The sequence below is a fragment of the Lepidochelys olivacea genome (genome assembly GCF_965140295.1).
Source record: "Lepidochelys olivacea isolate rLepOli2 genome assembly, chromosome: 10".
Taxonomy (NCBI): Eukaryota; Metazoa; Chordata; order Testudines; family Cheloniidae; genus Lepidochelys; species Lepidochelys olivacea.
Window position 1 is genome coordinate 52,928,528 of NC_140420.1, and position 15,924 is coordinate 52,944,451.

Consider the following 15,924-nt stretch of genomic DNA (forward strand, 5'->3'; position numbering starts at 1 on the left):
TAATTTTCAGATCTTGGCGTTCAAATGAACGTAGCCCCATTTATCAGGCCCAGAAATCGGAAGCACTGGAGATTCTCAGTTTAAACAGGCAATATACAGTTATTATAAGTACATTAGGTTGAGTGACTGTTCTGCTGTCATAATGGAGCAGGAGACAGTAAGTTAGGAAATGGCTAAACACTGAAGTTTATGTTGGCAAAAAAAATTTAAACAGATTGTGGAGAGGACAAGCAACACCACCAGGGGGCATTTAAACACATGACATATTGACCATGGCTTAAGAGAATTCAGGGCAATATATTTCAACCTCTAGTTCCATCAACTGATAAGCGCCGGCATGTCCTTTTTTAGGATGCTAATTAAATCACACTGGACTAGAGTCAAGTATCAGGAAGGTGGCAGTCAAACTCGTACTCAGCTAAAATATTTGCTGTTGATCATGTGGTAGGTAAGGAGAACGATTGCCCCCTGCGTGAGACTGGTAGTGCAGCTATCCTCCACCAGAGGGGGAAGCAGCTTTAAGTTGCATAATGGGTCCATAGAAGCCTTGATAGTATAAACTACTTGAACGTATTGAATCAATAGGCTTCTCATGTGATCTGGCTCTGTTCCTGGTTTTACTCCAGCTCAACCCACTTTCTGGGCCAATTAAAAGTCTTAGCTTCTCAATCCATAGAGAGAGAGGGAAGCTGATAGCTTGGGTTCCCCTGGTCCTCAGGCCACATGGGTAGCTTACAAGCTGGTCACGCAATCACAGACATGAAGGTCGCTATCTTACAACAAAAAAACTTCAAATCCAGACTCCAGCGAGAAACTGCTGAATTGGAATTCATTTGCAAATTGGATACTATTAATTTAGGCTTAAATAGAGACTGGGAGTGGCTATTTCCCCTTGTTTTTTTCTACCCCCCCGGAACGTTCTGGTTAAACTTGGATTTATGCTGGAAATGGCCCACCTTGATTATCATGCACATTGTAAGGAGAGTGGTCAGTTTGGATGAGCTATTGCCAGCAGGAGAGTGAGTTTGTGTGTATGTGTGGGGGGTGTGTGTGTGAGAAAACCTGGATGTGTGCTGGAAATGGCCCACCTTGATTATCATGCACATTGTAGGGAGAGTGGTCACTTTGGATGAGCTATTACCAGCAGGAGAGTGAGTTTGTGTGTGTATGGGGGTGGGGGGGTGAGAAAACCTGGATTTGTGCTGGTAATGGCCCACCTTGATTTTCATACACATTGTGAGAAGAGTGGTCACTTTGGATAAGCTATTACCAGCAGGAGAGTGAGTTTGTGTGTGTGGTTTTTGGAGGGGGGTGAGAGAACCTAGATTTGTGCTGGAAATGGCCTACCTTGATTATCATACACATTTTAAAGACAGTGGTCACTTTGGATGGGCTATTACCAGCAGGAGAGTGAGTTTGTGTGTGTGTGTGGGGGGGGGGGGGGCGGAGGGTGAGAAAACCTGGATTTGTGCTGGAAATGGCCCAACTGGATGATCACTTTAGATAAGCTATTACCAGCAGGAGAGTGGGGTGGGAGGAGGTATTGTTTCATGGTCTCTGTGTATATAATGTCTTCTGCAGTTTCCACAGTATGCATCCGATGAAGTGAGCTGTAGCTCACGAAAGCTCATGCTCAAATAAATTGGTTAGTCTCTAAGGTGCCACAAGTACTCCTTTTCTTTTTGCGAATACAGACTAACACGGCTGTTACTCTGAAACCTGTCTAGTTAGTGGTCACTCTTCTTCATTGATAGCTAATTACACATCTAATGCAGACTCCCAATGAAACGCAGTTCCTGATCAGTCTCCAGAGAAGAGGCAAACTCTCAAATTACCTTTATTACATAAATTACATCACATTTCTCCGCACTTGAGCAATTCAGGAGTTATTCCTTTGCTTTCAAAGAAGCCATTGATCTGCTTCATGATGAGAGAAGATGTTTTTATTCTTTCCTGGCAGCAGAGCAGGATTTCTTTTAGCCAATCTGATCAAAAAGTTCATCAGTTGATGTGGTATCTCCAGTGAGATTGATGGCTGGATAAACTACAAATCAAATTACCAAGTGTGAAGTGCTGTTGGAAACAATGCAGAAAGGCAAATATATTACTGAACAAAAAGTGTTCGTAAGAGTTGAGATTGAACGAGTTAAAATAAAGTCCTGCTAATGCTGCATAAATGTGCCAAATATTCTGTCTCTTAAATAAAGCCACGCTGGAAAGGAACACTTTGCTACCACGTCACTCTTCATCCCTCAACATCTCCCTGCCTTGCTTACCCCTCTAAAAATGTGCAAATATAAATGCAAGATTCAAAAGAAATATGAATAGTATTTAATACTAACAAATCTAGCCTTCTTTTTATTAAAACCTCAGAGTGGAGGTTGTTTGTAACTGAAAGTTCTGTAACTCTGAACAAAACATTATGGTGGTTCTTTCAAAAGTTTACAACTGAAGATTGGCTTAATACAGCTCTGAAACTTTACTCGGTAGAAGAAAAAGGCTGCTTTTAACTGTCTTAATTTAAATGAAAAAAGCACAGAAAAGTTTTCTTGTCGAATCTTTTTTTAAACTTTCCCTTACTTTTTTTTAGTAGTTTACCTTTAACACGGTACTGTACTGTATTTACTTTTTTTATTTTATTTTTTTATCTCTGCTGCTGCCTGATTGTGTATTTCCGGGTCCAAATGACAAGTGTGGTTTATGGGTCAGTTCATAACCCTGAAGTTCTACGGCATACAAATAGCTATTTTGCCGGCCATTGAAATATAGTGAAGACGGCAGTGCCAAAGAGTAGCTGGCCCCTTAAGACTCTCAGCATACTTGTAACAAGCTCTGCTAAAGAGAATAAGCCAGCAGATATCCATCTTGGGATAATTGATTGCCTAAGTATCTGGGGAGTAGTTAATTAGCAAAGGAATACCTGGGCCTTTTAAAGGGTTATATAAGCTCAGGGAGGAGAAAACCCAGGGAGAAAGTAGGTGGGGAAAGAATGTCTCAGAGGAACTGACTAGGAAGCTACTCCCAGGGGGTCTCCCCAGAGAACAGAGGTGAGAGGCTACCAAAGGACAGAGCTGTGAATGCCAAGTTTCAGAGAAACCTGGTCCCAATGGAAAGACTTCACCAGGCAGCAGCAACCCTAGACCAAAGAAAGGATATGGTTTCCTAAGAAGAATTGTCATAGTGTGAACTCTTCGTGGACCTTGACTCAAGCAGAGAGACCCATTCCCAGATGAGGACAAGAGGCCCTTCTCCTGAAAGGGGTTCTGTGTTAAGGGGCCTGGACAGAAGTGGGGTTGACAGACTAAAGTTAATGCAGCCCCTTCCCTGCCTAGCTAGGATGCTGGAGTGGAAGCCTATTTGTATAATGTTCTGCCTTTGGGTTAAATAACTAGATCCTTGAAGGGTCACTGTTCAATATACATAGTCCTCATTGGACTTATTGAAAGGCCAGTAGGAGAAACTGAGGCAGACATAATTGCAGTGCTGCACCAGGCTGCCATGGGCGTGTTCCAGGGTTAAGGGCCCCCATTACAGGCAGCCATTCAATATGGTAACAGTTCATTAAAGAGCTGTTAAACTAAAACTATAGAATACAACTATCCAAGATGAAATATCAGCAGGACACTACATGTATTGTGGTCATTAAGCAATTGATTTGTGGGGATGTGTGTGCATGCTTACTTTTAGATAGACCACCATTTAGAAGTGATCTGGAAGCAGTGCCACTTAAGGTGATCAGACAGCAAATGTGAAAAATTGGGATGGGGTGAGGGGTAATAGGAGCCTATATAAGAAAAAGACCCAAAAATTGGGACTGTCCCTGTAAAATTGGGACAACTGGTCACCCTAGTACCACTTAATTAGAACCCAGCATGCTCTTAAATTGATATGATATTACTCACCTGGGTAGGAAGAAAGCTACTTGCTAAATCACTAGTACATTTTCCTGTTGTGCTTTGGTTTACTTCTAAGGGCTCCCATCCAAACAGTGGCCAGTCTGAGTCCTGCTTTTCTTAGATTATAGCCTAATATAGTATGGCTAGCTATGGTCAGAAGCCACATCTTAAATGTTGTTCTTGTGTAACAAACCCAACTTGCCATGCTCAAAGGCACCAATCTGAGGACAAATTAATGATCGGTAAAGCTAATTCTTTGATATGTAGCTAGTTGTAACACTGTAATAAAAAAAAGGGGGGAAAAACCCCTCAGTTTACAAAGTATATTTTATACTATATATTCTATTCTATCTTAAACTCAATTCTTGCATTTTACTACCAATAATAGCAAAAAGTGAAATTTATTTAAAAAAAGGAAAGACTGTTTTTCCACTGATCATCTGACCAAGTTGGTTACAACTGAGCTGACTAATGCAGTTATTCATTGTAATAAGCTTTTATCCTTCTCTGGCTATGCCAGTTCCTAGAAATGTGGCAAGTGGTGCTTCTACACACAATTCAGATTACTAGTAAACATGTCCATCTGTTCAATATTTTCCTTCCAGCATAATTTTGACTCTGTGGGTAAAAGCAATTGACTGAGGGCAGTACACAAGAAGTATATATACTCTTACAGACTCTGTCCTTTTAATGTAAAACTTCATGGGAAATCAGTTGTAATTTGTTCTATCAGAATACACAATGAAGAACCTACATTGCCAGTGATGTAGCTATGTGTAAATTGAACAGAAATTGGTGCTCAGATGCAGTTCTTGGTCCAAATTCTCTGATCATGGAAGTGGCTGCGGTTCCAGTGACTCATTTGCAGAGATAGTGACTCAATTTCACCTGATGCTTTTTTAGTCTAAAGGGTGGGTGGGTGTCTCTCTCTAGTATTTTAGTTTCCCCACCCCGCCCCAAGAGACAAGATACTGAGGAATGCATTGGAGCTAGCAAATTTAGTGGAAGCAAGGCCAACCTGCTGCTTCTTACCAGTTTCAGAAGAAGTATGCCAGAATAGCTGAGCTCTCCGAACAGCCATAGACCAAGACCAAAGGAATAAATGGCTATCAGGAAATGGGTTGGTTTTAGTACCATTAATCCTAAACACCTTTTTAAACCTCTTCTCACTTCAAGGGGTAATGTGGTGTTGTCGTTGCTTGATGTGCTGTCTGTTCTTTCATTTAAATCCAGCCCAGATCGTCAGTCTGCGTAGTTTGAAAGAGAGGAGGATTAGAGTTACAGGTTACATTAAAAACACAAATAAGGACTTAGTGCTACCCCCATACAGCCAGCTCAGAAGAATCCTACCATACTGTCATAACCAAAATCCTGACTGGGACAAATTTTAAATCTGAAAATCCTCATCATAGCATCGATAAGAGTATTTGCCAATCTGTGTGGAAAATAGGACACAAGGAGATAAACAGGTGCAGCTCCAAAACACTAGAATATCCAGCCTTGACATATTCTTACATTTATTACTGGTTGTAGATGTAGGAATGACAGCCTTGAAGACTTATGCTATTTCACCACAGGCAAGGGCACCATGGGCAACAGCACTATGCATTTCCTACACTGCCTTGAGCCTCCTCTAAGGTAAGAGCCATAGGAGCCTCCTCTAAGGTAAGAGCTATTCAGTTCTATATGACATAAATAGACCTTGACATTTGTGCTAAGCATAACAACAATAGCATGTACACAAGCATTAACCAACTTAGTCATTACTAACCTGGGTTTGATTTAAACCAGTAACCTACCTTCGTCTGTCTCACTACCAATATGCTGAGTCATCCAGGCCCACCTGTTTAGGTAACAAATTATTTAGGGGTAATGAAAGTAGTAGTGAGGTGATAACTTTCTCATATGGTAAGTGTCCTGTAGCATCATTAAAATGTAGATAGAGGAGGGGATTTCAACTACAAAACTTGTCTGTTAAGCTTTATGTAAAGCAGGGGATACAATTAAAAACAGCAACTTCCGTGCACCACACTCTAATACTTTAGGTAATAAATATATTAAAGGTTTCAGAGTAGCAGCCGTGTTAGTCTGTATTCGCAAAAAGAAAAGGAGTACTTGTGGTACCTTAGAGATGAACAAATTTATTTGAGCATAAGCTTTCGTGAGCTACAGCTCACTTCATTGGGTGCATTCAGTGGAAAATACAGTGGGGAGATTGAAGTGAGCTGTAGCTCACGAAAGCTTATGCTCAAATAAATTTGTTCGTCTCTAAGGTGCCCCAAGTACTCCTTTTCTTTTTGCAGATATATTAAAGAACACTTGGGACTTGATGCTATATTGGAATCCACTGGATGAACCCTTGCACTACTGCACAGTCCCACTTACATGAAAAGTCTCATCATAGCATAGAGATATTGCTCAGGTGCAGGGGTGTGAACTGGTGGAAGACAGCACAGAATCAGGGCCTTGGATTATTAGTGTACCTGAAGAAAGCTATCCAAAACCCTATATTTTAAATGGCCTAGGTTATTAAAGATACTTGTATGGACTCCTGCAATGGACCATGTGAGCCCTTTATTCATGTGTGGTTTTTGTTTAATATTCAAGAGAGTACTTTCTTGTCATAGCAACAGCAGCAGTGTTTGCTTTTGGTACATATGCTTCAGTGCTGTCAGAAATAAAGAACTGACTGTACTGAAACCAGAGGCTCTTCATTCCTAGTTTCTCAACTGCCTAATTCAACCTTCTACTGAGCAACCATTTTTTTTAACAGATCCTTGGTTTTTTTCTGTCATTACTTTCGTGCACTATCATAAATAGTGTTTCCTTACTTAATGTAAGAGACTGGGCTATACATGGAGACCCTACCCACAAACTTTTCTGCCTTTCCAGGCTACACAGTTTGAGTATACAGTAGATTGATGGTTTTGAGAGAAAGGCAGGCCTATGGCAGAAACCTAAATACATAAACCAGTCTTTTATTGACCCAAACTGCACTGAGTTGCAGAACAGGCTCAATGAGTATAGGTCAGTACACAAACACCCTTTGCAAATCACTGAGTCTAGATCAGGCAGCTGCCATTACTACTAGAGCTACCTGGGCAGGCTATAATCTGGAAGGTGGAATCTATAAGCTTTACAGCTGTAGTTCTCCTTCTCCTGCCACCAGCAGGCATCCTCAAGAAGAGAGAGGGAAATTGCTCTGAAGGCCACAATAGTTAATGAGAACCAATATGTGGAGAGAGTGGTAGGATAGTATTTGATCCACTATTGTTATAGTAACTTAATGCCTGCAAGTAATTGTAGGTGAGGATCTACCAGCTAAAAAGAATCAAGGACTCCTTACGCTCTTGTCCTAAAGGCAACAGGGAAGGTGATACCATCAGTTAAATGGGGATCTCCCAGCAGAGAACTCAGATGTATCTGTAGCTAGATTCAAGCTCTGTGACTATAAAATGCACTGAGAACAAGATAAATATTTTCAATAAATGTGCAGAGCAAAAGTGTGAACGTCAACTTCTTCATGTAAGGTAACGGTTCAGTCCATAATGTATGGCTGTTCCTTTCCATGTGGAATGTTCACAATAAAGATTTCTGGTCAAAGAAGCAGCATTCCTATTCCAGTCACATTGAACAAGTCCATGGTTTGGTCACATTGCAACATCAGACCAGGGTAAGGTGGTGTTGTCAAAACAGCTTCTATATTAAAAAGTTGACAAGTTGTGTTAACAACATATCTGCAGAGAAATGTGAAACTCCAGAAGTTGTAGAGGGGAAATAATACAGCTAAGCCCTGGAAGTTGTATTGTCAGTGCATTGCATGTGGTTTCTGGCAACTTCCCAGGGGAGCTCTGTAGGTAGGGACAAAAGTTAAATTATTTCTATTTATCTAGTGTTCCTGTCCTCCGCTTCAGTAACCTGCTCCAAAAGTTGGCATTCTTATAATGATTAAGTTTCTGCCAAAGTTTATTACAAGAAACCTGTCCCCCAGTTTTTAGTAAGCAGTGTAGTATAGCTGTGTCAGTCCCAGGACATTAGAGAGACAAGGCGGGTGAGGTAATATCTTTTATTTGACCAACTTCTATTGGTGAGATAGATTAGCTTTTGAGCCACACTGAGCTCTTCTTCAGGGCTGGGATCCAAATTTTTTAAGCAGTCCCGGGTTTCATGGCTCTGCCTCACCACCTGCAAGGCTAAAATAGCCAAAGGTGACTGGTGATTCTGGGTGCCTCTCTTTCCAGCTGTACAACATGAGACCTGTAAAAGGGGTCAGACTTTCAGAGTGTCAGTGCTTAGCACTCTCTGAAAACCAGACCCCTTTGAAGGTCATTTAACACATTTGAAAATGTAGTTCCAAGAGTCCAGAAGACAAGATGACTATTTCATCTCTGGCATAAAAGAGGTGATAAGCTTGGAAGAATACAGGGTCCCCAACTGCCATGTAGATCTGAGAGAAAAAAGTTCACCTCAATGACATATGGGGTAAGATGAGAATCGATTTTTGCATCTCAGGGCAAAAGTAAAAGCCTTGCCCCAGTAGTTGAACCCTGTGCTTCATTTGTGGTGTTTCAGTGAAGGATGCCTTTCCATCTCAGAAAAAAAGATTGTAGAGTTGGTTAGCCCAAGACCTATTAAACTCATTGGACACTTTATAAATCAGCAAAATTGTACTGTTGAACTGAAGTTAAACTCATTGGATTTTTTTTGGTGGGGTTGGGCACAATCTGAGTGTCAAAATTATTGTCCAAGTAAAATGAAACAATTTGAGCTAACTATAACTATTAACATTTCCAAACTCCATAAAGCCTTGACTAGATTACGCTAAAGCTGTGTCAATATTTCTGACAAACGCTTGCTTTTAGGGGGTTCTAATAATCTCTGGATGAAACCTGGAGTGGTGTTCTACAGGTAACTGAATTCCAAAGGCAAGCAGAAGAAGGCTTAGTAATAGAGAGATGAGGGAAGGATCGGGCCTGCAGAGTGAAAGTTGTGATACACGGGTTTTTCACTTGAAGTGCTCAATCCTAGAAATTGTTCTCAGTAGATATAAAAGTAAATAATTAGAATGCAGATGTTTCAGGTCAGCACTGAAGTATTCAGTGAAACCAAAGGTAGTGTTAGATGATGCCTAGCTCTAATGTTCTAATACCTTACTTGTGGGATAACTGTTGTTTACGTTCACACAACAGTTTACCCTCCCCGCCCTCGAGAATCCTGGTAAGACCTATACCCAGGATCAGCGTCAGAGCTACAGCAGGTTCAGTGATAACATTATTTGTCCCTTGTGGAAACTGAAATATGATAAACTTTGAAATAGGATAAACTTTGAAGGGCAACTTGGAGACCTATTATTGCATGAATGGAAACAATCTTGGCTGATTGTGAGTTGGAAAAATAAATAAAAGCAGTAGCTGTTACTGTGAGAACCTTTTAATCGAGCTCAGGAAGGAATGTCCTGGGCTATTATGGGTTACACCTTCAAACTACTGGGACTTTTGTTCGACAAGTGGGTGAGGGATTTTCCATGTAAGACCTGGGATGGTAAACTTATATTACCCAGTGCAGCTGCAGGCTTACTCCAGGTGTTGATTTAAAGGGTGATAAAAAGAAAGATGGTGAGATCTTTAAATACATAACTTAGCTTTGCTTGGGTTTTTTTTTTACACAAAAAGCCTATTAAATTCCTGTAATAAACTGCAGGCAACAGTGAAGGAATTTACAGGTGTCTTGTTTCTTTCACTGTACATCTTTCTCAATAGATACATACAAGACATTGAATGGCTTTGGTTACAGAAGATATCAAAGCTTCTTTTGGTTTGTAAACTCAGATCAAGTTGTGGGGTACACTGATGCTTGCTGTTGTTCTCAGGTGGGCTATATATTAAAATTATTAAACGCACAGATCACCACTGAATAATTTTTTGTATGTGGTGTTTCGGGATGTGGCAGGGTCCAAACAAACTCTCAACACTAATTACTCCTTTTGCCACCAGGGCCTTTGACTTAACATATATCTTTTTCTCTCCTCTTGAAACTGTAGGATGCAATATAACGGAAATATGAACTTTCCTTGATTGGAATCAAATGATTCATAAAATAAAGACAAAAGCAAAACAGGACAAATTGAGAGTGGAAGATGAAATAACATTTGAGTCAAAATATGTGATATTGCTGAGGACCTGGAATTAGTGAAATGAAGATAAATATCTGCCTTTACTTTTGTGCAGCTTTCTTCCTCATCCTGTTCATCTACATGTTTTCACATATATAATATGCATTTAGGGATTGACTTTCAGGCTTCTGTTCTTTGTGGGTGCAGTGCCTTATTTCAAAAGTGTTAGCAGCTTGCTTTCTGATAACTAATATTTTGTGGCATGTAGTTGCTATGTCAAAGAGGCAAGGCAACATAATACATCCCCTTAAGCTGTGTTCAGTAACCAGTTTGTGTCATAATATAGCCAAAAGGACTGATGAACAAAGATGGCGAATCTGGGCTGAAGGAAAGTACTCCTTTGTCTCATGCACTGGGCTAGCCACTTTCTCCTACCTCATTGGCACAGTGTCTAACTTTGCCCACTCATATCTCTTACTACCACATACTTTGAACATTCCAGCTAGGCAGAACATAACTATGTTATCTTCATAATTCAGCAACACACATTGTTTACCCACATATGTTTCTGGGGTTTGAAGATAAGATATTAATGTTCTGCCTAGTTGGAATATTTGAAATGTGTGGTGGTGAAAGCTGTGAGTAGGAAGGTATGATAATGGTGAGACCCACTGCTTTTTATTGTAAGTTTGTGTATCTCCAAGGCTGAATGGGAAGGAATGAAGAAATTCCGGAACAAAACTAAGTCTGCTCTCAGATCTCCTTGATAGAGCATGGATTTGATGTTTCTCTCTCCCCGTGGAAGTCTATCAGGGTGGAGAACAGAAGAAAATGAGAATAAAACTATCAATTACACAAAAGAGCAGCATTTTTCCTTTTCATTATAGGATGGAAATCTCTTAGTTATTTGCAGCTAGAAAAGGAAACAGGAAGACAAAAAGCTAACTCATAACAACTCCAAGAAAAATCACTTGTACTGCATACTCCTGTACACCACTGAAAGGACCATTATAATGTTTCCAGCAGGGGGCTGAGTTGCTTCAGTTTTGGAACTGATCAGAGGATGACATGATAGACAACTTCCTCTGTTCTTCCTGGCCAGTTAGATTGCTTTGAGAATGAATTAGTGCAGAGCTATATTGGGTGAGCAAAAACAGGCAGAGTGAGAGAGGCAACTGTTTGGCCAGAGGAGAGAGAAGGAGGGTGTGCATACCAACCCTGCAAAAGGAAAGGAAAGGCAAGTACTCAGTTAAAGGTATATAAGCAGCCTGTTAAGTGAAAAACAATGTGGGATAAGTATGGAAGATGCTGATGGAAAGCTCAGCCTAGGCGCCACAACAGTTCCTAGTTCAAAAGGAGAGACGCCAAATTGTGGGGAGAGTCTGAAGGTCAAATCGGAGACATGCACCACAGACAACGCTTATAGTCTTCAGGATCCTTGTGTGGGGAAGGACTAGTAACCAAAGGGTGTGGTTCTGATGGGAAAATGAAGAGATACTTGGATTAAATCTGGTATGGACCAGTAGGATTCACTGTAATTATTTAATTATTGGAATGGCTAATTGTGTTATAGCCCTAACCTATTCACTATCTAACAGCAAGGGCAACATCTCCGAAGTAAATTACCCTCATTTTTACCTATCTTGTATCTTGGCCAGACTCTGTGTAAAGGTGGTTGCTTTCTTTTTTCACCCCTGTATGGTTAGAGTCAATCTTGAGAGAACCCAGCAGGTGTTAATTACTGAGGTGGTTCTCATACATGCAACGGCAAGAGCCTTTGTGGTTTCTGCTGTGGCTGTCAAGATCACCGATGCTAACACACTTTTGTGCACCGCCATACAGGGTGGTCAGGCTCAGGCTCATGCGAACCAGGATGGAGGCATTTACAAAGCTTAAACATCAGGTGGGGTAATTGAATCATTCTTCAGGGCAGGAGCTCACTACCACCAGGTTGCCACTGAAAGCCATTTTCCCCTAGATGCATCAGAGAACAAGTCTCCAGGTATTAGGGTTTTATGTGCCTTCTCCAACAAGAGGCTTAGAATGCTGCTGGAAGCATGCTAATGAAGTTAATGGACCACATTCCCATTCCAATAGACAAAAACTATGATTCTAGAGCTCTATAGCCCATACTCAAACGATTAGGGTAGAAGAAATTACCTTTTCTGGAAGCCCTGAAGGCTTGGTAGTATCATATTCAAATAAATCCGAAGTACAACCAGGGTGGCATTAAACACTTGATCATGTGAGCATGAACTTTAAAGTAAGAAACTGGGATTTTTGGAGTTATTAAAAAACTGTCAATATACCAGTTTACCAATGGTGCAATTTCCTAGTTAACAGCAATTAAGTTGTGCCACAAATGTTCTCTGCCTTAATTTACAATTATCAACGTACCAAAGACCTTCTGTAAACATTTTGCTTATAATGTTGGCCAGTGATGCAGTCCTTACACTGTCAAAATTCACCGTCTGTTACAAATGAATCTAGGTAAAGAAAAATTAAATATTTCTTCATGAAAATGAGGCGCACATGCAACCACACTGAATATACTGTATTAAAATAGTTTTTCTTGGTTAAATGGTAGCAAAAAAATAAACCTGTAAAATATTCCCCTTAAGTTAAATAAAGTGCCATCCCTTTTACATCAAATGAGTACATCACATGAAATTTCTCCTTGATGCATTTAAAGTATTAATAGCTAGGACCCTATTGTGGTAACTGCAAGTATTAATTGATGTGTATATATACTCAAGTGGCAGCAGTGAAGCATTGTTATAAGTAATGTTATAGATTAACAACATGCTCATTCTATAACCTGGCACTTAAAGAATTTTCCTGAGACAAGTTAGCATCTTTCAAACATATGAAATCTCTTGGGCAAATGAAAATAGATTAAGTTGTCATTGACGTGTATATGATAAATTTTCTCTAAAATCACACATGTAAATGTCTATTGCTGCAAACTCCCAAACTATATCTAAAGTCATGTCCAACACTTAGTACCTCTTACCTAATTGTGAACGAATGTACTGCTTTTTAAATAGGAAGTTTCTTTCCTCTGTTGAAAATCCGTGTTGGCAAATACATGCAACTAACTTCCATATCAGCAGCATGGGTAACAAGCCAATGGTCTGACATGATAACAAAAACTCCAGTTTTCTATTAGCGCCTGTAAACTTAATGCACAGCTGTGGAGATTTCAAAGGATCGTGCAATTGCTTTAAATTAAGGTAATGAGATATTTTAAGTCCCCTCTATAGTAGAATTTAAATACTGAGATGTGGGGGGGGGGGGCAAAACCTTGCTTAATATCAGCCACTTACACATGATGTACTTGAAAATAAAACTTTGCCAATTATGATTTAACAATAACATCAATTAATTGTAAAATAGAAAGAGATTACATAAGAAGGGAAAGTAACATAGCCACATAAAATACACATCTTATTCAAAAGTAAATTTACCTAGCTCAAAATAGACTAGCCTTAATTGCTTTCCTGTGCCCCTCAGATAGGCACCATACTCAATAAGCAAAGTTCAATTTTACCTAAAATATAATCTCTCTTCATAGTAGATGCTTTATTCACAGCTTTTATCTTGATTGATCGTCTGTGAAGATCATCCTTAGAAATACCATCAAAGAAGAAGTCCTCATTAAAGATGGGATTTCTGCTTCTCTTTATAACAGTGCTTCTTTGTTTCTGAACTTTCCCTGGCACAAGAGAGAAGGTGATGCAACAGTTAATCCTTTTAGGTTCCACAAATATATCATATAAGCCTTCAGCACTTATCAGACGGAGTCTCAGCCTTCTGCTTTCAGGACAGTAGTCAGAGAACAGTCTCAAGATTCCTCTTCTATCAAGAAATACTGTACGCACACTTCTAAGTCTCTCTCTGCCATTAGTAAAATCCTGGGGAAAGATGGTTGACTGTGACCCAGAAGAGCTTTGTATGCTTGAGCACTCACATAAACTTGCCAAAGACCGCCTATTGGGATTGGGGCTGCTGTCTGTGGAGCTGTCTTCATCTGTGGATAAGGAGTTTCCCCTTAACATGCTGGATTTGCTTTCTGCCTTTAAAGTCCTGCAGAGCAGTCTCTCTGGGCTCTGGATTGTAAATAAAAAGCAGGATCTGGGAAGGAATCTTTTGAGAAGTGAGGAGGTGAAAGGGGAAGAGTCGGTGGAAGAAGCAGTATCACAATCACAAGTGTCTTGTCTTGGCATGTGTGGATGCCTAGAAGAGAGTCTGGTGGTGGTAGAGCTGATGATGCTGGAATCTACTCCTTTGAGGTAGATTCTGGAACTTGGCAGCAACAGTAGACAGGACATAGAACAACTGCATGGGTCATTGTGGAAAATACTCTCCTTTCTTCTGGTATGGGGACTCTCCAGCAAAGTGCAAAATCCATAGGATGTCTGCACCTTGGGGAAATGGATGAGGGAAAGTGCTGCCTGTGACTGTGGGTCTGAGTTGGTGCTTTCTTCCACTGAAATGAAGTTATTAGCAATTTCAGTTGAGAGGATACGTGGCAGCTGTGTACTGGGGTTATGAACAGTTTCACGAGGGCACAGGTTGGTCTCTGCATAGGACTGGATGCGGGAGCTGGGATCCCTTGCAGAGTGGGAACTAATCAATCTGGATGGGATGCAGAATTCTGGAATCCTGTCTGGGGTTAAGATGTTGGGAGAAGCAGCCATTGCCCTCTGAGCTCTATTCCAGTAGCAAACTCCTTCTTTTCCCAACATGATTGGCTCTGAAGCCTTGCTGAGTTTCTCCAGGCACCACATCAGGAACAGTTTGTGATACACACAGCTATCGTACAGGAGGAGAGATCTGTCCTAGGAGAAAGGCTGTTCACTGGAACCTGCAACACAGGAAAAGTAAGATGAGGATCACTTGCTGCTTTTCATAAAAGGCAGCAGCCACTAATGGTCCGGAGGGAGGCAGAATTAAACACTGCATCAGGAGGAACCAGCTACAGACTTCACAGTTAGGGAAGGAGACTTTAAAAAAAAAAAAAAAGCCTGAGTGCAATTTTAAATGAATTGAAGCAAAATCACAAATGTAAAGAATTAATGAGGGAGCCTTCCTCTGTAGTGGTGAGACATGATAGGAGCCCCTAGTTTAGGTCAGTTTTCCTGAACCACTAACTTGGTTGAAGGACTTTTCTGTGTCCAAAATGGCAGCAATCACTTGGCTGCTGCTAAATGGTGTTTAACAAATGCCATCACTTAAAAGCTTTTGGCTTTTTAATTTATAAGAAGAAGTAAACACCCTACTTGACTTCCAATACACGTAACTTGAATCTTAAAGCATACTAGTCGAATGACAGTTCTGATGTGCTGTTAGAATGGGTGCATGTGGTACAATTTAAGGAGTACCTACCTCTAATTCTTTAAATGCAGTGAGACAGTCCCTGCTAATGCCACTGAGACGGGACACTGCAGTAGATGTTCAAACTGTAGTTCTACTGCAGTTCAGCTACACAACTGGTTCTGCTTTATAAAGGCTGACAGAAGTGGGCAGCAAAGTAGACCATAACCAGTGGAGACCTGCTCTCTTTCGGGCAGCACACATCCTCAATTGCCGCCCTCGAGATGATGCGTTATATGCCACAGCAACAACCTGCAAGCCCCACCCTCAGACAGGCTTCCAGTGAGTTTACATGCAGGTCAGTTCATCTACTACTGCAGCTACACAATGTAAGAGCCTCATTCAGAGCCAGTGCACACCCCCTCCTGTGTAACTGGTTTAGGTTTGTTTTTATTTGCTTGCATTTTTTAAAAAGACAGTATGACTATGTCTAGAGCAAATATAAAAGGAAATATGGTAAAAAGGAGTGGATGTAGTAATGATGAGGCTTCCTGCAAAGAATGGTAATTGGATTATCGAAGTGTCTAGGGAAGGTAAGAG

The 15,924-nt window shown here is 40.6% G+C and overlaps 1 protein-coding gene across 4 annotated transcripts in view; it reads right to left on the bottom strand.

Annotated features, from left to right (window-relative positions):
- Positions 1 to 15,924, bottom strand: part of LOC311527458 (C2 calcium-dependent domain-containing protein 4C-like) — a 40,517-nt gene that overhangs the window by 10,544 nt on the left and 14,049 nt on the right. Inside the window, exons 2-4 of one of the 4 annotated variants that reach the window (XR_014713337.1) lie at positions 13,559 to 14,875; positions 4,929 to 5,143; positions 1,889 to 2,073 (exon numbers count right to left, since the gene is read on the bottom strand). Coding sequence is in view for 2 of the 4 variants with exons in the window: in XM_084641460.1 (XP_084497586.1) it covers positions 13,518 to 14,798 (1,281 nt within the window). In the remaining 2 variants the exon portion in view is untranslated. Of the gene's footprint in view, positions 1 to 1,888; positions 2,074 to 4,928; positions 5,144 to 13,440; positions 14,876 to 15,924 lie in introns of those variants that run through there. The other 3 variants (XR_014713336.1, XM_084641461.1, XM_084641460.1) reach the window with 3 other exon arrangements.